This window comes from Haematobia irritans, chromosome 4 (genome assembly GCF_050003625.1).
Source record: "Haematobia irritans isolate KBUSLIRL chromosome 4, ASM5000362v1, whole genome shotgun sequence".
In the NCBI taxonomy this organism is placed as follows: Eukaryota; Metazoa; Arthropoda; class Insecta; order Diptera; family Muscidae; genus Haematobia; species Haematobia irritans.
The window spans coordinates 203175147-203201587 of record NC_134400.1 but is presented as its reverse complement, the minus strand read 5'-3'; the positions used below and the strand labels follow the sequence as shown (position 1 = coordinate 203201587).

At 30.6% G+C, this 26441-nt stretch overlaps 1 protein-coding gene across 10 annotated transcripts in view; it reads right to left on the bottom strand.

Annotated features, from left to right (window-relative positions):
• Window positions 1-25235, bottom strand: part of LOC142234428 (EGFR adapter protein-like) — a 33388-nt gene extending 8153 nt beyond the window's left edge. Inside the window, exons 1-3 of one of the 10 annotated variants that reach the window (XM_075305553.1) lie at window positions 24740-25235; window positions 9613-10064; window positions 9319-9445 (exon numbers count right to left, since the gene is read on the bottom strand). In XM_075305553.1, coding sequence (XP_075161668.1) covers window positions 9319-9445; window positions 9613-9854 — 369 coding nt within the window. In that variant the 5' untranslated portion in view covers window positions 9855-10064; window positions 24740-25235. The other 9 variants (XM_075305554.1, XM_075305560.1, XM_075305557.1 and 6 more) reach the window with 9 other exon arrangements.
• Window positions 25236-26441: the final 1206 nt, after the last annotated feature.

Sequence of the window (26441 nt, the reverse complement as noted above, 5' to 3'; positions counted from 1 at the left end):
AATAAAATTTTGAAAAAATTTCCTATAGAAATAAAAATTTCGCAAAATTTTCTATAGAAATAAAATTTTGACAACATTTTTTATAGAAATAAAATCTTTAAAAAATTTTCAATAGAAATAAAATCTTGACAAAATTTTCTATAGAAATAAAATTTCGACAAAATTTTCTATAGAAATAACATTTTGACAAAATTTTCCACAGAAATAAAACATTGACAAAATTTTCCACAGAAATAAAATTTTGACAAAATTTTCTATAGAAATAAAATTTGACAAAATAAATAAAATTATGACAAAATTTTCGACAGAAATAAAACTTTGACAAAATTTTTCACAGAAATAAAATTTTGACAAAAAATTTTACAAAACTTCCTATAAAAATAAAATTTTGACAAAATTTTCTATAGAAATAAAATATTGAAAAATTTTTCGATAGAAATAAAATTTTGAAAAAATTCCTATGGAAATAAAAATTTGACAAAATTTTCTATAGAAATAAAATTTTGACAAAATTTTCTATAGAAATAAAATTTTGAAAAAATTTCTATAGAAATAAAATTTTGACAAATTTTTCTATAGAAATAAAATTTTTTTGAAATAATATTTCGACAAAAAATTTTACAAAACTTCCTATAGAAATAAAATTTTGACAAAATTTTCTATAAAAATAAAATTTTGACAAAATTTTTTATAGAAATAAAATCTTTACAAAATTTTCTATAGAAATAAAATCTTGACAAAATTTTTTATAGAAATAAAATCTTTAAAAAATTTTCTATAGAAATAAAATTTTGACAAACCTTTCTATAGAAATAAAATTTTGACAAATTTTTCTATAGAAATAAAATTTTGAAAAAATTTCCTATAGAAATAAAAATTTCGCAAAATTTTCTATAGAAATAAAATTTCGACAAAAAATTTTACAAAACTTCCTATAGAAATAAAATTTTGACAACATTTTTTATAGAAATAAAATCTTTACAAAATTTTTTTATAGAAATAAAATCTTTACAAAATTTTCTATAGAAATAAAATCTTGACAAAAGTTTCTATAGAAATAAAATTTCGACAAAATTTTCTATAGGAAAAAATTTTCTATAGAAAAAAATTTTGACAAAATTTTCTATAGAAATAAAATTTTAACAAAATTTTCTAGAGAAAAAAATTTTGACAAAATTTTCTATAGAAATAAAATTTTCTATAGAAATAAAATTTTGACAAAATTATCTATAGAAATAAAATTTTAACAAAATTTTCTATAGAAATAAAATTTTGACAAATTTTTCTATAGAAATAAAATTTTGAAAAAATTTTCCACAGAAATAAAATTTTGACAAAATTTTCTATAGAAATAAAATTTGACAAAATAAATAAAATTTTGACAAAATTTCTCCACAGAAATAAAACTTTGAGAAAATTTTTCACAGAAATAAAATTTTGACAAAATTTTTTATAGAAATAAAATTTTACAAAACTTCCTATAGAAATAAAATTTTTATAAAATTTTCTATAGAAATACAATTTTGACAAAATTTTCTATAGAAATAAAATTTTGACAAAATTTTTTATAGAAATAAAATTTCGAAAAAATTTTTTATAGAAATAAAATTTTGACAAAATTTTCTATAGAGATAAAATTTTGACAAAATTTTCTATAGAAATAAAATTTTGAAAAAATTTTCCACAGAAATAAAACTTTGACAAAATTTTCCACAGAAATAAAATTTTGACAAAATTTTCTATAGAAATAAAATTTTCTATAGAAAAACAATTTTGACAAAATTTCCTATAGAAATAAAATCTTGACAAAATTTTCTATAGAAATAAAATTTTAACAAAATTTTCTATAGAAATAAAAATTTAACAAAATTTCCTATATAAATAAAAATTTGACAAAATTTTCTATAGAAATAAAATGTCGACAAACATTTTTACAAAACTTCCGTAAAAATAAAATTTTGACAAAACTTACTATAGAAATAAACCGATAACCGATCTTACTCAAATTTAACACAAGGTAACAAGATATAGCTCCCATATATATGCATCGCTTGATTTTCCCAAATTTGGTCATAAGGTTCTTATTTATTAACTAATGTTACTCAAATTTCAAATATTGAAGTATTAGCCGATCGTAGTTAGATTTACATATAGCTCTTACATAACTATGTACCCCTTAATGTTCTTAAATATGGAAATGCGGGTTATCTTCCAAATGAGAAAAAGTAACGCTATACCATTGATACCCCACAAACAAAGTTTACTAATTCAGTAGGGGTGGTTTCCGCTATCATATAGTCGGCACAGACCGACTTTCTACTTTACTCACACTCAAAAAAAAAGTTTACTTGGATCCAAAGATTTTGATCTTCTCTTAAGGATTTTGGTATTGATTCCGAGACAAAGATGCGGCTTCTTTAAAATAAAGACATTCTTAGCGACCTATATGGCCTTAAATGTAGGATCAATAAAATTAAAATTAGGATTCAGATCTCATTTTTTTATTTTATTTTCATTTTCTTTACGCGTTATATAGTAATAAAGCTATTCACGTACAAACAAATTCCAGTTTAAAAATTCAAATTATAGCGGATACCTTTACTTTAAGGTTTTTTTAACTCCAAAAAAAACTTTGAACCAAAGATGCTAAATCCTCAAAATAAGTCTTAGCCTATATTTGAAGCTTTTTATCTTAAATCTAAAGATTCAATATTTCAGTTAATTTAAGGATGATTTCTTTAAATCAAAAAAGGTGTTTCTTTATTTTAAGGAAAATTGTCCTTAGTTCAAAGACATGCGACTTTAACGGAGGGACGAACATTTACAAAATTTATGTCCTAAATTTAATTAAAAAAATTTGAATTTGAAGTAAAGATTATAAACTTTGTTTTAATTAAAACGCCATTATTTTAAAGAAATTTGTCCTTAATATGTTGTAAATTGCGCATCCTAAAATTTAGTTTGCATAATCTTTAATATCACGTAAATATTTTTTTTCAGTACACTTGTTTCTGGATGTATTTATTCCTGTGCACATTTTCAAATGTTCGACGAATTGAATAACTTAATTTGAAGAAATCTGTTCATCTTTGAAATCATCGAATCAACAATAACAGTCTGCTATCAAGATTTGTTTTAGCCTCTGTATATTTGCTTGTTTACACAACGATTGTATCACTACATCAACAAATGCTACATACTCCAATATTCGACTTTATGTCCTGGAGCAAACGATATGAATGATGCTCCCTCACAACCATCCTTCTGCTTATGAACATTCTTCTTTGATAGCATTATGAAGTAATGCTAACTTTGATGTACCTGTTGTCGTTGTTGTGATGTACTTGGGGCCCATAAGCCAACACCCAGATCCCATTCAAAACTCATCGACATAGTAAGACAGAGCAAGAGCATCTGGCTTTACAAATGTAATTGTGCCAAGTTGTTGCTTGTCGTGATGTAAAAAGTAGCCCCAAGAAATGGAACACAAGTCATATTGATGTATTCTGCTGGTGGTATATACGATAGGAGTGTTTTGGAAAATAGATAGATAAGTGTGAGAGAGGGTGTTCAAACGGATGCACATCCATGTCATCATAGAAATGTATGCTGCTGCTGCTTCTGCTGGGTAAACATTTCTTATATATAATGTAAACATACATAGATGGCATTCAACAAAGTCTTGCCTAGATTTACAGATTTGCACACCCATATTCATAGCTTAGAGTGGAGATTCCCCCACATACCTTATACTAGCATGGAATTGCATTCATTGGTATGTACTATTATCGGTGTTTTGTGTCAACAAATTCAGTTACAGATATTGACATGTCTTGCTCATTTCGTTCAAGTGCGTGCGATTTTTCAAATGAGAAAAAGTAACGCATGAATAATTTTGAATTTGTAATATGGAGTCAACTTTTTATTGATATGTACATTATGATATTTTCCCTTCTACAGGAAATTATTTATTTGATTTAATTCGATGAAATAGACCCAATGAAATATACCGGGTGGCAGATATGTTATGCTACAAAGTAAAGTACTACACGCAAAAAAATAATTCCTTCCCCAAACGAAATTTTAGACAAAAAAAGTTCGTTTCTCATTTGCTTTTCGTTGAAAGGAAGTGTATTTGGAAGAAATGTATATACTTTTTGTGATAAACGTTTATTCTTTTCCAGGATGTAAAAACAATTTCATAAAGACTAACTCAAAAAATTTTTTTTCTGGCTAATTGCATTTTCCCTCACATCTTTCTCACTTCCACGAAGTTTTTTAGTTCTTAGCACCTTTTTCTGTAATACAAACAATGTAGAAGAAATTATACGATTTTATAAATTAAAATAAAAAAATGTTTACCTTTCGCCTGGACGGAGAATCGAACCGCGGACCATGCAATTTCTAAGCCAACACACTATCCACTGAGCTATGTTGCCGTTATTGTCATCAATAGACAATTACCTATATAAGTTATATTTATATAGCCTAGCTTGCGGCGCCCACGAGCCGATTAAACAAAGTTTATTTAACAGAAAAATATATTTAGTTGGGCACCATGGAGCAGTTTTTGCTACGTCCGACTTGCATGCCAAGGGTCGTGGGTTCGATCCCTGCTTCGATCAAAGTTTTTTTTTCATATATTCCAGACATTACATTCTACAATATAGTAAATTTTTACTATGAACTGTAAAATGTGTCTTATTAAAAACGCAAAATCAGAAAAGAACAGTGTTTGATATAAACGAAATGGACTGTGTTGTTGGTTCAAAAATAACTTTTTTATTAAAAATAATAAACATTTTGTAACAAACGATTTTTTTTGGTGATAAAAGTGTATACTTTTCGAAGCAATTCAAAAAACTCTAACAAAAGAAAAAAGTTTTCGGTACACGTTTTCCAAACGTTTTTTGTTTCTTTGCGTGTATATTTTTTAATATTATTTTATTTTTTAATTTTATTGTTCAAAAGCAGAGTTGCCACAATGAATTTTTATTTTGGACCAAGATTTTTCCAAAAATGGACCAAAATTCCTACCGGCAGACCATTTTTACAAATTAAATTAATATCATTTAAAAGTTAAAATTTTTCCAAAATTTTACTTCGATAGAAAATTTTGTCAAATTTTTATTTCTATTTATTTCTATAGAAAATTTTGCCAAAATTTTATTTCCGTAAAATTTTTTGGCAAATTTTTATTTCTATAGAAAATTTTGTTAAAATTTTATATCCGTAAAAATCTTTGTCAGAACTTTATTTTTATAGAAATTTTATTTCTGTAGAGAATGTTATCAAAATTTTATTTCTATAGAAAATTATGTCACAATTATACTTCTATAGAAAATGTCGTCAAAATTTTATTTCTATAGAAAATTTTGTCAAATTTGTATTTCTATAGAAAATTTGGCCAAAATTTTCTATAGAAATACAAATTTCTGACAAAAATTTTTGTCAGAACTTTATTTTTATAGAAAATTTATTTCTGTAGAGAATGTTATCAAAATTTTATTTCTATTGAAAATTTTGTCAAATTTGTATTTCTATAGAAAATTTGGCCAAATTTTTTTCTATAGAAAATGTCGTCAAAATTGTATTTCTATAGAAAATTTTGTCAAATTTTTATTTCTATAGAAAATTTAGCCAAAAGTTTTTTGGTATTCTCTTATTTAGTACTCTCTCAATTCTCTTGAGCTAATGCCAAATGCTAGTAATTGTTGTTGTTGAGTGCAATCACACTTAAGTGCCAACCTCGTTTTTTGTTTACCGAGCAGGGTTGCCATTTTGGTCCGATCGGACCAAAATTGATCCAAAAAATTATTAAATTTTAAATTTGGTCCGATGGTCGGACCAAATGGAATTTGGTTGATTTTGGTCCATTTTCGTCAAATCGGTCATTTTTAAAATTTTGGTCCGATGGTCGGACCAAATGGAATTTAGTTGATTTTGGTCCATTTTCGTGAAATCGGTAATTTTTAAACAATTTTTTAAATTTTGTCAAAATTTTCTATAGAAATAAAATTTTAACAAATATTTCTATAGAAATAAAATTTTGCTAAAATTTTGTAGAGAAATAAACTTAAAAAAATTGTATAGATACAAAATTATAAAAAAATGTCTAACAATTTTATATAGAAATACAATTTGGATAAAATTTTCTATAGAAATGAAACTTTGACAAAATTTTCTACAGATATGCAATTTTGACAAAATATTCTATAGAAATAAAATTTGGACAAAATTTTCTATAGAAATGGAATTTTGACAAAATTTCCTAAACAAATGAAATTTTGACAAAATTTTCTATAGAAATAAAATTTTGACAAAATCGTATATAGAAATAAAATTTTGACAACATTTTCTAAGGAAATAAAATTTGGACAAAATTTTCTATAGAAATAAAATTTTAGCAAAATTTTCTATAGAAATCAAATTTTGGCAAAATTTTCTATAGAAATGGAATTTTGACAAAAATAAATAGAAAAACAATTGAGATTTTTTTTTTTTTTTTTTAAATTATATCATTTTAATTTAGAAAAATTGTCCACTGGTAGGAATTTTGGTCCAATTGTGGAAAAATTTTGGCCTCTGTGGTCATATGAGTGTAAATCGGCCGAAAGCTATATATTGGAGCTATATCTAAATCTGAACCGATTTCAACCAAATTTGGCACGCATAGCTACAATGCTAATTCTACTCCCTGTGCAAAATTTCAACCAAATTGGGGTAAAACTCTGGCTTCTGGGACCGTATTAGTCCATATCGGGCGAAAGATATATATGGGAGCTATATCTAAATCTGAACCGATTTCGATGAAATTTGGCACACTTGACAATAGTACTAATTGTTTTTCTTGTGCAATATTTTAAGCAAATTAGGGTAAAACTCTGGCTTCTGAGGCCATATAAGTACATATCGGGCGAAATATATATATATATATATATATATATATATATATATATATATATATATATATATATATATATATATATATATATATATATATATATATATATATATATATATATTCGCCCGATATGTACTTATATGGCCTCAGATGCCAGAGTTTTATATATATATATATATATATATATATATATATATATATATATATATATATATATATATATATATATATATATATATATATATATATATATATATATATATATATATATATATATATATATATATATATATATATATATATATATATATATATATATATATATATATATATATATATATATATATATATATATATATATATATATATATATATATATATATATATATATATATATATATGGGAGCTATATCTAAATCTGAACCGATTTCTTCCAAAATCAATAGGGATCTATTCTGAGCCAAAACACATACTTGTGCCAAATTTGAAGTCGATTGGACTAAAACTGAGACCTAGACTTTGATTACAAAAATGTGTTCACGGACAGACGGACATCGCTATATCGACTCAAGAGCCCACCCTGACCATTTTTGCCAAAGACACCATGTGTCTATCTCGTCTCTTGCAAACATATGCACTAACTTATAATACCCTGTTCCATAGTGTGGCGCAGGGTATAAAAAATTGTATAGATACAAAACAAGTAAGAAAAGTCTAAAGTCGGGCGGGGCCGACTATATTATACCCTGCACCACTTTGTAGATCTAAATTTTCGATACCATATCACATCCGTCAAATGTGTTGGGGGCTATATATAAAGGTTTGTCCCAAATACATACATTTAAATATCACTCGATCTGGACAGAATTTGATAGACTTCTACAAATCTATAGACTCAAAATTTAAGTCGGCTAATGCACTAGGGTGGAACACAATATTAGTAAAAAATATGTGAAACATTTAAATCTGGAGCAATTTTAAGGAAACTTCGCAAAAGTTTATTTATGATTTATCGCTCGATATATATGTGTTAGAAGTTTAGGAAAATTAGAGTCATTTTTACAACTTTTCGACTAAGCAGTGGCGATTTAACAAGGAAAATGTTGGTATTTTGACCATTTTTGTCGAAATCAGAAAAACATATATATGGGAGCTATATCTAAATCTGAACCGATTTCAATTAAATTTGGCACGCATAGCTACAATGCTAATTCTACTCCCTGTGCAAAATTTCAACTAAATCGGAGTTAAAAATTGGCCTCTGTGGTCATATGAGTGTAAATCGGGCGAAAGCTATATATGGGAGATATATCCAAATCTGAACCGATTTCAACCAAATTTGGCACGCATAGTTACAACGCTAATTCTACTGCCTATGAAAAATATCAACTAAATCGGAGCAAAAAATTGGCCTCTGTGGGCAAATGAGTGTAAATCGGGCGAAAGCTATATATGGGAGCTATATCTAAATCTGAACCGATTTGGCTGATATTTTGCAAGTTTTTCGAGACTCATAAAATATTCGGATGTACGGAATTTGAGGAAGATCGGTTGATATACACGCCAATTATGACCAGATCGGTGAAAAATATATATGGCAGCTATATCTAAATCTGAACCGATTTTTTCCAAATTCAATAGGCATCGTCTTTGAGCCGAAACAGGACCCTATACCAAATTTTAGGACAATCGGACTAAAACTGCGAGCTGTACCTTGCACACAAAAATACACCAACAGACAGACAGACGGACATCGCTAAATCGACTCAGAATTTAATTCTAAGCCGATCCGTATACTAAAAGGTTGGTCTATGATTACTCCTTCTTGGCGTTACATACAAATGCACAAACTTATTATACCCTGTACCACAGTAGTGGTGAAGGGTATAAAAATGGTCCACTGGTAGGAATTTTGGTCCAATTGAGGAAAAATTTTGGTCTAAAATAAAAAATCATTGTGGCAACGCTGTTACCGAGCGTTGTTACGATGTCGATTGGTTTTAGGATTGCAAGACACTGCATACGAACATTGTTATATACTATTGGTGTTTTTATTCTCGCATTTGTATCAATGTAAAAGATCGCATGGTAATTGGTGTCTTACTCACTGCCACCGACATTTTGTGGGTAAGATTGCAATACGAAAAACAGCCACCGGTTGCAGTTCTCTGGTGCAGGGCGGGGTCGACGCCAGACTTTAGACTTTCCTTACTTGTTGATTTTTATGATTGTTACTATTATTTGATTGAAGACGACATTTCAATTAAAAATGAATTGGATCAATTTTTTTCTTGATTGAATCCAAAAATTATTTTTTGTTGTGAAGATAAGGACTAAATACAATACGCTAAAGAAAGTCATTATACAGACATGGGTAAAAATATAAACAGCCGGAAAAATGTGAAATAACTTACCAATGGTGGTTTATCGAGTAAACGACGACAATTGTTCATTTCCGTTACCGAATTATCCTCTTCCGAGCTAGGTGAGAGCGGCACTTGATGTGGATGATGCTTCACTATATTTTGGTCATCATTGCAACTGCATAAGATGATAATGACCAGCACAATGAAGAACAATAAAATGGAAAGATAAATAAAGAATAATGGTAAATATTTCCATATTGATATCATTCATTCGTTCAAAAATGCAAATTACCATATTATATCGAGTGATTGTATCAATATTTGTTTTGTGAAGAAACTTACCCTATGCTAATTTGAGGTAATGTAAGAATTGGTGGTGGCCTCCTACCAAGACTTGATGGTGGCATATGGGACTGAGTTGTCATGCTGCCATGTTGCTTTTGATTATGATGGTGATGGTGGTGGTGATGATGATGATGATGAGAAGGAGGAATCGGTTCCATGCGTAAATGTATATCTTGTATGTTCGTCTTTTTATTGGCAGAGATCACTTTATTCTGTAGGCTACCCCCGGAACAAATCATTTCCAGTTATTTTTGTGGGGTATTGGTTGGTGGTGGTTTATTGATGTGATTGCTAATTGAAATTGATTTCACTTGTCACGATATGCATTTTTTATGAAAATTTATTGGCCTTTTCATTTTTGTTTCATTGCACAATAAATACTTTTAGTTTTCGTTGAGGTTTATTCATTTTAGTTTATTTTTAGGAGTTTACGATCTAATGTTAATGGGCTAATATTAATAAGTTGAACAATAACTGTCATTTTTATATGATAGCCACGGAGCCACCGTGGTGCAATGGTTAGCATGCCCGCCTTGCATACACAAGGTCGTGGGATCGATTCCTGCTACGACCGAACACCAAAAAGTTTTTCAGCGGTGGATTATCCCACCTCAGTAATGCTGGTGACATTTCTGAGGGTTTCAAAGCTTCTCTAAGTGGTTTCACTGCAATGTGGAACGCCGTTCGGACTCGGCTATAAAAAGGAGGTCCCTTATCATTGAGCTTAACATGGAATCGGGCAGCACTCAGTGATAAGAGAGAAGTTCACCAATGTGGTATCACAATGGACTGAATAGTCTAAGTGAGCCTGATACATCGGGCTGCCACATAACCTAACCTAACCTATATGATAGCCCAGCAAAAACTCTCATTACCCGGTAATCTTGTAGGTAAGCCTATTTAAAAATTAATAACCACTTATTAATTGGCATCGCTTCGGATTACATTTACATACGCATGTCCTAGGAGGGAAGTACTTCTTCCCAGGCATACTATCGGCCATAAAATAAGTAGTGCATTTAAAGCATATAATCACCTAATATGTAATGACTTATTCGTAGATACACCAAAACTTGCAAAATAGCCACTTATTGTCTCAGGCAACCAAATCTCGAAAATATTGATTTCTATCGCCGATTACAATGGATCAAAATATGGCGAGTGGTGCTGTAATAGGAGAACTACTTGAATAGAAACGAATATTGTATAAATAAACAAAAATTCTAATAAATAATCTAAATAAGATTACACTCAAATTAATTTCACACTTAAAATAGAAATAAATGTAGGTTGTTTAAGGTAGTTGGATTCGTGAATTACGATACAATATATCCAATAGCCAATTCACATAAGGTTCGAAATCTACTAAAAGTGGATTTTAAGTCTCTTTTTTATAAGGCAAATGACATTTGAAATTTAGTTTAAACGCATTTTGGAAGTGTAATGTGAATGAGGTATAAGAAAGCATTTATTTAAAGCATAATATGATAATGTCATTAAACACAATTATTATGAAATATTTGTGATAAAAAATTCCTAACGGAAAAATCTTCAGAATTACCGTTACATTACATATTCTTTTTGATTTTTTATGTAAGTGCTCGATTATGTGAATAATTATATTAACTACAACTGCCTAAAAATTTGAGAATAACAATTCGAAAATTACCGAGAAGTATTTATTTTTGTCATTACAAGTTAGTCATTATAACTCGCCGCAATGTAATGCAACGTGTAATGACAGCTTTACTCCTGGTAATGTCAATTGTAATGAGATGTGGTTACCTAGTTTTTGCTGGGAGGCTTATCGATTATACTGCTCCTTCGAAACCGAAACTTTTTACTCTCGTTAGTCGAAAATTTACGTTTTTTACAAGCTCATTGGGGCTATTAAAAACGTTAGAGCACCGATTGGAAATATTATATATTAAATTTGTAATAAAGAACATAATAGAGTGAAACCTTTCAGAAGTGGACACCCATACACAAAAAAATATCACCAAAAAAAATTTCCCATTAAAATTTTAATTGAAAATTTAATTGGTTCAATTGAAAATTTAATTGGTTCAATTGAAAATTTAATTGGTTCAACAATTTTTTTTTAATTGAAACAAAAATCAATCACAGAAATTAATAGTATCAATTAATGCTTATATGCAAATCAATTTATTGACAGTTTATCGAATGAATTTATATGGTAAAAGTAGGCTAGAAGTTTTCTTTAGCTTTTTTGCATATGGGGGTAAATATTTAATTGGATCATTTAATTTTTTAATTGATGTTGGTGGTTGATACTATCATTTCTGTGATTGAAGAAATTTCAATTAAAAACAAGTATATACGGCCGTAAGTTCGGCCAGGCCGAATCCTATGTACCCTCCACTATGGATTGGATAGAAACTTGTACTAAAGACTGTCATCCACAATCGAATTACTTGGGTTGCGGTAATACTTGCCGATGGCAAGGTGTCTTAAAACTTAGGTTAGGTTAGGTTATGTGGCAGCCCGATGTATCAGGCTCACTTAGACTATTCAGTCCATTGTGATACCACAGTGGTGAACTTCTCTCTTATCACTGAGTGCTGCCCGATTCCATGTTAAGCTCAATGACCGCCTTTTTATAGCCGAGTCCGAACGGCGTTCCACATTGCAGTGAAACCAATTAGAGAAGCTTTGAAACCCTCAGAAATGTCACCAGCATTACTGAGGTGGGATAATCCACCGCTGAAAAACTTTTTGGTGTTCGGTCGTTGCAGGAATCGAACCCACGACCTTGTGTATGCAAGGCGGGCATGCTAACCATTGCACCACGGTGGCTCCCCAACTTAAAACTTATTTACACCGTCTTCTCAATTGTAAGTTAGTCCATATATTAAACAAAAAAGGCCGATTAAATACGTATATAATGCAATGTGACAAAATTTTCTATTGAAATAGAATTTTGACAAAATTGTCTATACCAATAAAATTTTGACAAACTTTTCTATAGAAATAAAATCTTTAGAAAATCTTGTATAGTAATAAAATTTTGACAAAAATTCCTATTGAATTTTGAAAAAATTTTGTATAGTAATAAATTTTTTACAAAATTTTCTATAGAAATAAAATTTTGGTAATTATTTTTGGGGATCGGCAATATACAACTATAGATCGATATGGACCAATTTTGGCATAGTTGTTAGCGGCCATATACTAGCGCAATGTACCAAATTTCACCACGTACTAAATTTCAACCGGATCGGGTGAACTTAGCTCTTCCAAGGGCTTCGGAGTCAAATCTGGGGATCGGTTCATATGGGAGCTACATATAATTATGGACCGATATGGACCAATTCCTGCATGGTTGTTAGAGACCATATACTAACACCACGTACCAAATTTCAACCGGATCGTATGAATTTTGCTCATCCATGAGGCTCCGGAGGTCAAATCTGGGGATCAGTTTATATGAGGGCTATATATAATTATGGACCGATGTGACCAATTCCTGCATGGTTGTTAGATACCATATTCTAACACCACGTACCAAATTTCAACCGGATCGGGTGAACTTAGCTCTTCCAAGGGGCTCCGGAGTCATATCTGGGGATCGGTTTATATGGGAGCTATATATAATTATGGACCGATATGGACCAATTCCTGCATGGTTATTAGAGACCATATACTAACACCACGTACCAAATTTCAACCGGATCGGATGAATTTTGCTCATCCATGAGGCTCCGGAGGTCAAATCTGGGGATCGGTTTATATGGGGGCTATATATAATTATGGACCGATGTGGACCAATTCCTGCATGGTTGTTAGAGACTAACACCACGTACCAAATTTCAGCCGGATCGGATGAATTTTGCTCCTCCAAGAGGCTCTGCAAGCCAAATCTGAGCGTCGGTTTATATGGGGGCTATATATAATTATGGACCGATATGGACCAATTTTTGCATGGTTGTTAGAGACCATATACTAACACCATGTACCAAATTTCAACCGGATCGGATGAATTTTGCTCCTCCAAGAGGCTCTGCAAGCCAAATCTGAGCGTCGGTTTATATGGGGGCTATACGTAAAAGTGGTCCGATATGGCCCATTTGCAATACCATCCGACTTACATCAATAGCAACTACTTATAGCATCGATATCTTGTTTCGTTCGGAAGTTAGCGTGATTTCAACAGACGGACGGACGGACATGCTTAGATCGATTCAGAATTTCACCACGACCTAGAATATATATTTATTTATTTATTTAAATAAATATATACTTTATGGGGTCTTAGAGCAATATTTCGATGTGTTACAAACGAAATGACAAAGTTAATATACCCCCCATTCTATGGGGGAGGGTATAATTAATTGGATCAATTAATTTCGTGATTAAATCACTTTGGATTAAAATTTCGGAATGAATTATTTTGTTGTGTATACATACGTATACTTATAAAAAATAATGTTTTGAGGCTAAAGATTTCATGTTTTTAAAAAACGAATGCGAGTTTTGCTTAGCATAGAAGCCCCATTTCTCTGATTTAAAATTTTTTCCTTGTCCAATATTCGATATACTTTTCTATGAAGTCGTTTTGTCCTTAGAATTAAGTGAGTCGACTTAAAAATGGGTATATTTACATGAAAGAAAATCTGGTTTGACCAAGGTCAACTTGACTTAAATAATTCAGAAAAATGCTTCAAAATTAATGAAATTATCTTTGAATTTATTGTCGTTTGGTATCTTGACTATAAAGCAAAAAAGTGTTCAAAAATAGGACTTGCCTTTCAACACTTTATTTTAAAGGAGCTTTTTACCTGGCTGGGAATCAATATCAAAATAATTATTGTAAAGACAAAATCTTTGGAACCGTGTATGATTGTTTTTTCAGTTTATATAAATAATGTTTTCTATTGAATGGCACATGTCTCACAAACGAACTCGTGTATGTGATATCATTTGTCTTTTACAACCAATATGTTGCACTCATTATTCTTTTTTATCAAGCTACTTTACGAGTACTGCTGATTAATTGTTTATACAATTCGCTCTGTTCAGTATCAATTATGCTACAAAGGTTGACATTACAAAAGTACGCATATGTGTAAACTCCGTAAAGTGGCAAAAACTACCCAGCGGGGTATATTGAGAAGAATTACGATTTATGTTTTTTGTTTTTAATATTTATTGTGATCCTTTCCTATTTAGACCGAAAGAAAAGTTTTCTTTTCTGAGGAACGAGATTTTCCATAAAGAAAAAAATTAAATTATAACCAAAGATACATTGAAACGGTAGCTTTATATTAGTATAAAAATCATTTCCCAAAACCCTTCTGAATAACCAGTTGCCACTCGTGCCGAAAACAATATACCAACATTAAAAAAAATTACCAAAAATCTGCCAAATTAAAAAAAAAAACAAACTTATTTTCAAGTTAAGGTGAGTACTATTATAATTATTAGACTATTATGAAGACTATTATTTTATAAAGTATTATCAAATAATGGATGGAAAAGATCCAATGAATTGATTGATAATCATTTTATATTTCAAAATTATTTATTAAGTAAAGTAACCGTTTTATTTCTATAGGGCAGTTCGGAAACTTCTTCCGCAATTTTTTTACAATGGGAAAATTAGAAATGCGTGCTGCCATTAAATATTTACATAAAAAGGTTTATCGGGACAAGAAATTCATAATGATATGGTGAATGTGTTGGGTGAAAATGCTCCTTCATATGCAACAGTAAAAAATTGGGTGGTTGAATTTAAACGTACAAGCATTGAAGATGAACCACGTAGTGGACGTCCAAAAACAGCAACAACAACAGAAATTGTAGCCAAAGTGCATTATATGGTATTAGACAAAAGAACAATCCAAACAATGGACTGAAGCTGGAGGTAGTGCCCCAAAGAAGGCAAAAACAATGGTAAGGTTATGGCAACGGGTTTTTGGGACTTCAAAGATATTTTATTGATTGACTATCTACAAAAGGGTAAAACAATAAATTCAGAGTACTATTGGAACCTTTTGGATCAATTAATTGTACAAATTCGAGAAAAACGTCCTGGCTTACAACACAAAAAATATTTTTTCATCAAGACGACGCACCAGCGCACAAGAGTGTTTTAACAATGGCTAAAATCAACGAATTAAAGTACGAGTTGATTGACCACCCATCTTATTCTCCTGATTTAGCTCCCCGATTTTTCCCAAATCTAAAAAAATCCTTGCTGGCAAGCGTTTTACCTCAAATGAAGATGCAATTACAGTTGTAAACCACTATTTACCTTGAGGAAAACTATTTTAATCAAGGGATAGAATTGGTAGAAAACCGTTGGACTAAGTGTATTGAAGTTTCAGGAGATTATATTGAAAAATAAAAATATTTTTGAAAAACTAACTATTCTCTTTCATTGATAGGCTAAGAAGTTTCCGAACCGCCTCGTATAGAAAATTTGTTCAAAATTTTATTTCTATAGAAAATTTTGTCAAAATTTTATTCCTATAGAAAATTTTGTCAAAATTTTATTTCTATATAAAATAAAAAAAATTTAATTAAATAATTTGTAAAATTTTTTTTTTCTATATAAAAATGTTGTCAAAATTTTATTTCCATGGAAAATTATGTCAAATTTTTATTTCTATAGAAAATGTTGTCAAAATTTTATTTCTATAGAAAATGTTGTCAAAATTTTATTTCTATAAAAATTTTTTGCAAAATTTTATTTCTACAAAAAAATGTTTTTTAAAAATTTTATTTCTATAGAAAATTTTTGCAAAATTTCATTTCTATATAAAAATTTTGTCAAAATTTTATTTCTATAGAAAATTTTGTCAAAATTTTATTTCTATAGAAAATTTTGTCAAAATTTTATTTCTACAGAAAATTTTTGTAAAATTTTATTTCTATAGACAATTTTTGCAAAATTTTATTTCTATAGAAAATTTTTGCAAAATTTTATTTCTATAGAAAATTTTTGCAAAATTTTATTTCTATAGAAAATTTTTGCAAAATTTTATTTCTATAGAAAATTTTTGCAAAATTTTATTTCTATAGAAAATTTTTGCAAAATTTTTCTTCTATAGAAATTTTTTGCAACATTTTTTTTTCTATATAAAAATTGTGTCAAAATTTTATTTCTATATAATAATTTCTCAAAATTTTACTTCTATATAATAATTTTGGCAAAATTTTATTTCTATATAAAATTTTTGTTAAAATTTTGGTTCTATAGAAAATTGTGTCAAAAATTGATTTCTATAGAAAATTTTTGTCAAAATTTTATTTCTATAGAAATTTTTTGCAAATTTTGCATTTTTTCTATAGAAACTTTTTGCAAAATTTTATTTCTATAGAAAATTTTTGGAAAATTTTATTTCTATAGAAAATTTTTGCAAAATGTTATTTCTATAGAAAATTTTTGCAAACTTTTATTTCGGCATAAGCCGGCTATCATGCAAAACCTTTTTTCGGAAGGTTAAAGTGTGGTTCATTGTTGGGTTTAGTGAACTGCCTGAATTTATTCTGATAATTGGTTGATAGTTTTGCTGCAAATAGAGGATGCCGATGAGGAATGTGGTAATTCCGAAACGTGCGTCCATCCAACCATCTTGCAGTCTATAGGACTTTGCCCAAATAAATTTGACAAACATTCTTTTCCTCTGTTGGTTAAGCTACACATGTAGTTTAGTCAATGCATGGTTTTAAGCTGAAATAAAAAAACAGCAACAATGCTTAAAGAACAAAACAAAAAATTTTATTTCTATAGAAAATTTTTGCAAAATGTTTCTTCTATAGACATTTTTTGCAACATTTTTTTTTCTGTATAAAAATTGTGTCAAAATTTTATTTCTATATAATTTCTCAAAATTTTATTTCTATATAATAATTTTGTCAAAATTTTATTTCTATATAAAATTTTTGTCAAAATTTTAGTTCTATAGAAAATTTTGTCAAAATTTTATTTCTATAGAAAATTTTGTCAAATAAAATTTAGTTGAAGAGGAAGATTTTGCAAAATTTACCAAACCATCAAGAATTATACCAATCTACCAAACAGCAAAAAAATTTACAAATTTTGGGTAGAATTCTACCAACTGTTGCAACCGTGACTGCAGTATATACGAATCAAAGAGAAATGTGTTGACTGTGGCCACAAGATGGGCACCAAGATTTACAAATTTTTTAGTCCTCTATTTGATTATAGAAATGGATTTTGCAAAATGTCACTGCTTGCCGAAATGTTTCCTAATATAAAGTGCGAAATACTTAAATTTAAAAATGAATTGTGTCGTAAAGGTGTCCTTCAATTCTCCGATTTTTTGGCTCGGAATCAATACCAAAATCATTAGTGTAAGATCAAAATATTTAGAATTGGGCATGCTGTTTTTCAGTGCATATGAAACAATTGACAATTCTCATATCACGATTTATGTACACAGAAAAAGTCCATCGTTAAACTGATGCTACATTTAACTTAATTTGTTAAAAAAATGATTTTAGTATAATTTTGTGTTGGAAATTTTCACAGTTCAATGTAATGTCTCAAACAGAATTTACGCCACTGGAAAATAGATGTGAGCCAACACGCACGAACTCATCGAATGTCATGTAGAACTCTTTGGAAAAATGTCACACACGTCGTTGTAACACATGAATGACAGTGTTAAAGTGACAATTTCTTCCGATACGAAATCCAACAAAAGAAATGGGTTCACATTAATAACTGAGATAACGATTTATCACTCACGCACGAATTCAAACACACACATAGATATGTACTAAGTTACAAAATGAAGAGTAAGGTGTAACAATTTCAGAAACAATTGTTTGTTGTTGGCAAATATTTGTAGAAGACATTTGTGGGTGTGTGTGCTCTCTCTCTCTCCATATGGTGGTTATATGTATCAGATGGGTTAAGCATATGCGTTATATTTTCCGATTGATTAACATACACAATAGAAAAAAAAACAATTGTCTTCACGTTTATGTTTCTCAATGAATTCCGGCAATTGATTTTTGATGCCAACAACAGCAGAACTGAGACACTTTTTTCTTTGGTCAGATTTGATTTCTGTTAGCTGCTTAAAACATTTCTTTCACATAATATTTCCGTCTTTGGCAAATATCCAGTACTCTACCCGTATGCATGTGAGAATGGGAATGTTGAATCGCACATTATTTGATTTTTTTCTACTACCACTTCATTTTCATTGTCGTCCGCAGTCGTCCTCGGTGTGTCTCTTATTTGGCCACATTTTCTCATAGACTAAATGGGGGAAAACAATAAACGAACACCAGAAGTACCTCCTCTGTGCTCTATGATGGTTTTTGGTTGCTGTGCAACAGGTTTTCTTCTCGCCAAAAGCAACGTATCCGTATGTCCGACCGACAGAACGTACATTATATTGTCTCATGTATTTTGTACGTACGTACAAGTACTCTGCATCTTTTTTTCTTGTTTGTTTTGTATGTCAAACTTGTTTAAAGGCTTCCTTTTTGTTGTTGTTTCTGTTACTGTTATTTTTGTTGTTGTATTTTACAACATCCATATCCACTTTTGTGTGTTGCTCACTTCAAAACTTCACACACAGGAGCAACAGTGGTTGCTCCTGTGTGTGAAGAATTGCTAGGCTGTTTGTTAGTACGTACGACATGCATTTTCCATCCATTTTATTAATGATTGCGTTTTCTCTATCCTACCATGGTGGTGTTGTGTGAGTACACTGACAGAAAACAAAACGATACTGTGATTAGTCAGATAGATAATCATATTAAATTTCACTGAATTTAATTACAATATTCCCTGCTTATTTGGTCTTACGATTACATGCTTAATTGTCAAAATTTCGGAATCCTCATTAATTTTTAACATAGAAAAAATATCATCAACATTTTTCCAATTAAGTTGAAATTGAAGGCGTAATCAATTTAAACATTAATTGATGCAATTCACTTTTTAATAAAAAATATTAATAATAATAAGAGTAAAATGATTGACAATTTTGAATTATTATAAAACTAGCGTAACCCGGCCCGCTTCGCTGCGCCTCCCGAAGCATATTTTCGTTCTGAAAACAAATTCGAAAAGATTTGAACTCTTTTAAACAGTAGGGTCAGGTGAACTCTGGCACAAAAACTGAAGTACTGATTAATCACTCCATGGTTACCACAAACGTATCCCGCACATTTCAAAAAAAAAAAAATCGGACTACTTGATTTTTCGTTTATATACAGAAAAAGGGAAGTTATGTAAATGTAAAACGGACCGGCTTAACAAACGCCGGGTAGGGGGTGTTCCCCTTCAACGAATTTTTGTTTTTTAATTGTTCTGTATTCAAATCGTTGACAACCTTCTACATTTCCTATGAATTTCAAGGGGAGGTATACTTCTCCTCAACATACCGTCCAATAAATCGGAAAAAGTAAAAGTTCTTAAAAATTGACCATATTAACATTTGTTAAAGTGTTGGGCACGGAGAACATGTCTTCCCAAACATATACCGGAAAATGAAGCACCCTCTACGTTGCTTGTCAACATGTAATTATACCCTGCGCCACACTGTGGAACAGGGTATTATAAGTTAGTGCATATGTTTGTAACACCCAGAAGGAGACGAGATAGACACATGGTGTCTTTGGCAATAATGCTCAGGGTGGGTCCCTGAGTCGATATAACCATGTCCGTCTGTCCGTCCGTCCGTCTGTCTGTGAACACATTTTTGTGATCAAAGTCTAGGTCGCAATTTAAGTCCAATCGCCTTCAAATTTGGCACATGTTCCTAATTTGGGTCAGAATAGAACCCTATTGATTTTGGAAGAAATCGGTTCAGATTTAGATATAGCTCCCATATATATCTTTCGCCCGATATGGACTAATATGGTCCTAAAAGTCAGAGTTTTGGCCCATTTTGGTTGAAATTTTGAACAGGGAGTAGATTTAGCATTGTAGCTATGCGTGGTTGAAATCAATTCAGATTTAGATTTAGCTCCTATATATATCTTTCGCCCGATATGCACTTATACGGACCCAGAAGCCAGAGTTTTATCCCGATTAGCTTGAAATTGAAATTGGTAGTATAGTCATGTGTGCCAAATTTGATTGAAATCGGTTCAGATTTAGATATAGCTTCCATATATATTTTTCGCCCGATATGGACTTATATGGTCCCAGAAGCCAGAGTTTTGGCCCAATTTGGTTGAAATTTTGCACTAGGAGTACAATTAGTAATATAGTCATGTGTGCCAAATTTGATTGAAATCGGTTCAGATTTATATATAACTCCCATATATATGTTTTTCTGATTTCGCAAAAATTGTCAAAATACCAACATTTTCCTTGTAAAATCGCCTCTACTTAGTCGAAAAGTTTTAAAAATGACTCTAATTTTCCTAAACTTCTATGGGATAAATCATAAATAAACTTTTGTGAAGTTTCGTTAAAATTGTTTCAGATTTAAAAGTTTCCCATATTTATACCCTTCACCACTACTGTGGTACAGGGTATAATAAGTTTGTGCATTTGTATGTAACGCCAAGAAGGAAAAGTCTGAGACCCATCGTTTAGTATACCGATCGTCTTAGAATTAAATTCTGAGTCGATTCAGCGATGTCCGTCTGTCTCTCTGTCTGTCTGTCCGTCTGTCTGTCTGTTGATGTATTTTTGTGTGCAAAGTACAGCTCGCAGTTTTAGTCCGATTGTCATAAAATTTGGTATAGGGTCCTGTTTCGGCTCAAAGACGATCCCTATTGATTTTGGAAAAAATCGGTTCAGATTTAGATATAGCTGCCATATATATTTTTCACCGATCTGGTCATAATTGGCGTGTATATCAACCGATCTACCTCAAATTCCGTACATCCGAATATTTTACGAGTCTCGAAAAACTTGCAAAATATCAGCCAAATCGGTTCAGATTTAGATATAACTCCCATATATAGCTTTCGCCCGATTTACACTCATTTGCCCACAGAGGCCAATTTTTTGCACCGATTTAGTTGAAATTTTGCACAGGGAGTAGAATTAGCATTGTAGCTATGCGTGTCATATTTGGTTGAAATCGGTTCAGATTTAGATATAGCTCCCATATATATCTTTCGCCCGATTTACACTCAGTTGCCCACAGAGGCCAATTTTTTGCACCGATTTAGTTGAAATTTTGCACAGGGAGTAGAATTAGCATTGTAGCTATGCGTGTCATATTTGGTTGAAATCGGTTCAGATTTAGATATAGCTCCCATATATAGCTTTCGCCCGATTTACACTCAAATGACCACAGAGGCCAATTTTTTGCTCCGATTTAGTTGAAATTTTGCACAGGGAGTATAATTAGCATTGTAGCTATACGTGCCAAATTTGGTTGAAATCGGTTCAGATTTAGATATATCTCCCTTATAAAGCTTTCGCCCGATATATCTCCCATATATAGCTTTCGCCCGATTTACACTCATATGACCACAGAGGCCAATTTTTAACTCCGATTTAGTTGAAATTTTGCACAGAGAGTAAAATTAGCATTATAGCTATACGTGCCAAATTTGGTTGAAATCGGTTCAGATTTAGATATAGCTCCCATATATATGTTTTTCTGATTTCGACAAAAATGGTCAAAATACCAACATTTTCCTTGTAAAATCGCCACTGCTTAGTTGAAAAGTTGTAAAAATGACTCTAATTTTCCTAAACTTCTAATACATATATATCGAGCGATAAATCATAAATAAACTTTTGCGAAGTTTCCTTAAAATTGCTCCAGATTTAAATGTTTCCCATATTTTTTTACTAAAATTGTGTTCCACCCTAGTGCATTAGCCAACTTAAATTTTGAGTCTATAGATTTTGTAGAAGTCCATCAAAATCTGTCCAAATCGAGTGATATTTAAATGTATGTATTTGGGACAAACCTTTATATATAGCACCCAACACATTTGACGGATGTGATATGGTATCGAAAATTTAGATCTACAAAGTGGTGCAGGGTATAATATAGTCGGCCCCGCCCGACTTTAGACTTTCCTTACTTTTTTTTTTAAGTCTGGCAGAAGCCTGTGGAAAAATCAAAAAATTATGTACCGAGTTCCCATTTATCGACAATCCTTTACTTTCTATTTTCAAAAAATCGATCAAAGGGAACCCCTCTTCTCGCTCCTCACCGGCCAGATATCGTAAATTCACGTACCCTATATTCATTTCACAAACTACCCAACTTCACTATTCCCCTTCCCCAACCAGACATCGAAAAATCATGTACCCTGTATAAATTTAATCATCTTCTACCAATTTCAAGTAAATCGGAGAAGGTTAAATCGGTTCCAAGAAAATCTGTAAACTTTCCTTCAAGTTTCATAGAGTATTGCAAGGAGAAGGTTCCCGTCCAAATACCCAAAAATCAAGTACACCATATTGATTTCATACCCTTCCCCCACGGCCTTTGTAAATTTCAAGTAAACTTGAGAATTCTAGTTTTTTCAGTTTTAGTAGAGGTCTCCCTCCCCTCACAAAAATCTGTTCACAGACAGACGGCCGGACGGACATGGCTAGATCGACTCAGGGGCCGGCTCTGAGCAATATAGCCAAAGACACCATGTGTCTATCTCGTCTCCTTCTGCGCGTTGCAAACATATGCATTAACTTATAATACCCTGTTCCACAGTGTGGCGCAGGCTATAATTACGTTAATTTTAGAAAAAAAATTAACTAAATTATACTACAAACGCAGATCTCACGCCGATTTCACAAAAACAAGAAAATAATATTTCGGGCGCATTATTGGTAAAATTTATAAATTTTAAGAAATTCTGAACTATTTTGTGGGAGACACGATTTTAGTAAATCTTTATGCCTTATTTGTATATAATTTGCCCCCCCCTTTTTTAGTTCATTTAACTAACGCACGCAAGAAAACTTTCTCAAAACATATCACAGACTGGTATCAGTGCTCCAGTTTAATACTCTCTGCACATTAAAATTTGATTGGAATTCGAATATTGGAAATTTATACATTTACTGAAATACAATTATCAGAATTATTTATTGTTCCACACATTCCAAAAGTTCTTCCCTAATTCGGATGCTTAAACTGGTTCCTAAAGAGGTTGATTCATCCTACACGGACTGTTTTTTATATGCTTGTGTGTAAAAATTATATGTTTGGAACTCAAATTTGTTAACACAATATTTTTAAGTGCAAGCATATAATGTTCATACACTAGCATAACATGTTTGGGACATATATGTTAATATGTTAGAACATATTATGTTTGGGACATAAAATGTTTGTAAATATAATATCCTCAGATGCAAACATATATTAATTTAGAAATAGCATATAAACATATATGTGTTTAGAAAGAGAGACCTAGAGAGTATGTTTTAAGTAAAATAATGGAAGTAACCAATTGACGCCTTAAAAATATATCCACACAAAGAAAATTTCATTAACATTTTTTTCTACCAGTATACACCATAAAGTGAAACATAATATGTTTGAACAATACAAACAATATTTTGTTTGAACCAATCCTATATATGTTACAGAAGCGATATTTTTTGAGAGTGTATGTGGTGGTACATAACCTTCTCAGGACGTGTCCTTTGGAATTTATCCTGTCAATGACAAACCCATGTTAAAGTGACCGGTCCCTTCCATACAGTTTTGACCAGAACTGAGACTAGTCCATATACACCATGGACTAGTCCTGTACGGGGCCTGGCGTTGATGTACTTCCCGAAGGGTAGATACATATGCAGACCTCTCGCCGGCAGCAGGTGTTTCGGTCTGCCATGGACATTATCCTCATCTTAAAACTTCAGTTTTGTTCTTCTAAACAGTAAAAAGTTTAAGGTACTCGAACTATTTTGAAGATATTTTCATGATCTTTGCTTCTGCCTTCTGACAATATAGCTCTTGACATTCGGCAATAACATAATCTGAATGTTTTATTTATAATTTTTTTTTTAGTGTACAATATGCGACTATAACACCATACTAGTAGTGGTGCTATTCTTCTTGCATTACATGCCACTGACGTTGGTCTCCTGGACTGACGATGAAGATGGGATGGGTTACTGATGAGTTGGGAAATTTCTTTCACATGAAAAAGAATTAAGAACTAAACTCTTTTGTAAAGTAGTTACATGTTGTTGTTGTTGTTTCTTCTTTCGTTATCACATAAAGAATTTGTTATTGCTGTTGTTGTTTATTTTCCTATACACGCCACATTCTTACTGCACAAGAGGTAATTATGAATTATGATTTGTTTAAATAACATCATTGAATTTTATGTGTGAGTTTCTGAGTTGAGTTTCTTTTATTATTAATATTAATTCTTGGGGTGGTCAACAATTAATTTTACAGTGGATAACATTTATCTTCTCATAGTGGTGGTATTTATTTTTCCCTTTTTTTTTTTTTTTGCTCACAACACTCGGTTATACACCTCACGCACGGTATAAACGACTACGACAACGACGACGAAGCAAAACGAACGAATGAACCACGCGTAAAGGCGACTGAACACGACACACGTTTGCACTGAAAGAGTTGGAGCAATGAACTAAAGGAAAATACGAAAATACATTTGATACATATACTACATACTCCTCTTTCTTTCGTAAGCAACCAACTAACCGACCGAACCGACGACATCCATCTCAGCCAACCATCACTCTAATCGTTCGTTTACAAATGGATCCGTTTTCAACAAAGTTAGCACCGTGGGTAATAAACTTGTCTGGGATATTACATTCGTCATTCAACAGTTTTGTAGCAGATAGGTTAGGTAAAATGATCCCAAAATAGGGGCCTGTGCTAGAATCATGCCTACATAATTGTAAGGTCATTGGTTTAAAATGGGGATACATGAGAATCTACAATTCTATTACGGTTGCCACAATTGGTAGAATTCTTGATGTTTTGGTAGATTTTGCCAAATATTCCTCTCCAACAAAGTGGTACTTCATAAATTTTCTATAGAAATAAAATGTTGACAAAATTTGCTATAGAAATAAAATTTTGACAAAATGTTCAATAGAAATACAATTTTGCCAACATTTTCTATAGAAAAAAACATTTTGACAAAATTTTCTACAGAAATAACATTTTGACAAAATTTTCTATAAAAATAAAATTTTGACAAAACATTTTGACAAAATTTTCTTAGAAATAACATTTTGACAAAATTTTCTTTAGAAATAAAATTTTAACAAAATTTTCTATAGAAATAAAATTTTGACAAAATGTTCCAAAAAAATAAAATCTTGACAAATTTTTCTATAGAAATAAAATTTTGACAAAATTTTCTATAGAAAAAAATTTTGACAAAATTTTCTATAAAAATAAAATTTTGACGAAATGTTCTACAGAAATAAAATTTCGACAAAATTTTCTATAGAAATAACATTTTGATAAAAATTTTTATAGAAATAACATTTTGACATAACTTTCTATAGAAATAAAATTTTGACATAATTTTCTATAGAAATAAAATTTTGACAAAATTTTCTATAGAAATAAAATTTTGATAAAATTTTCTATAGAAATAACATTTTGACAAAATTTTCTACAGAAATAATATTATGACAAAATTTTCTATAAAAATAAAATTTTGACAAAATAACATTTTGACAAAATTTTCTATAGATAACATTTTGCCAAAATTATCCATAAAAATAAAATTTTGACAAAATTTTACATAAAAATAAAATCTTGACAAAATTTCATATAGAAATAAAATTTTGACAAAATTTTGTGTAGAAATCAAATGTTGGAGAAATGTTCTATAGAAATAAAATTTTGAAAACATTTTCTATAGAAATTAAATTTTGACAAAGCTTTCCA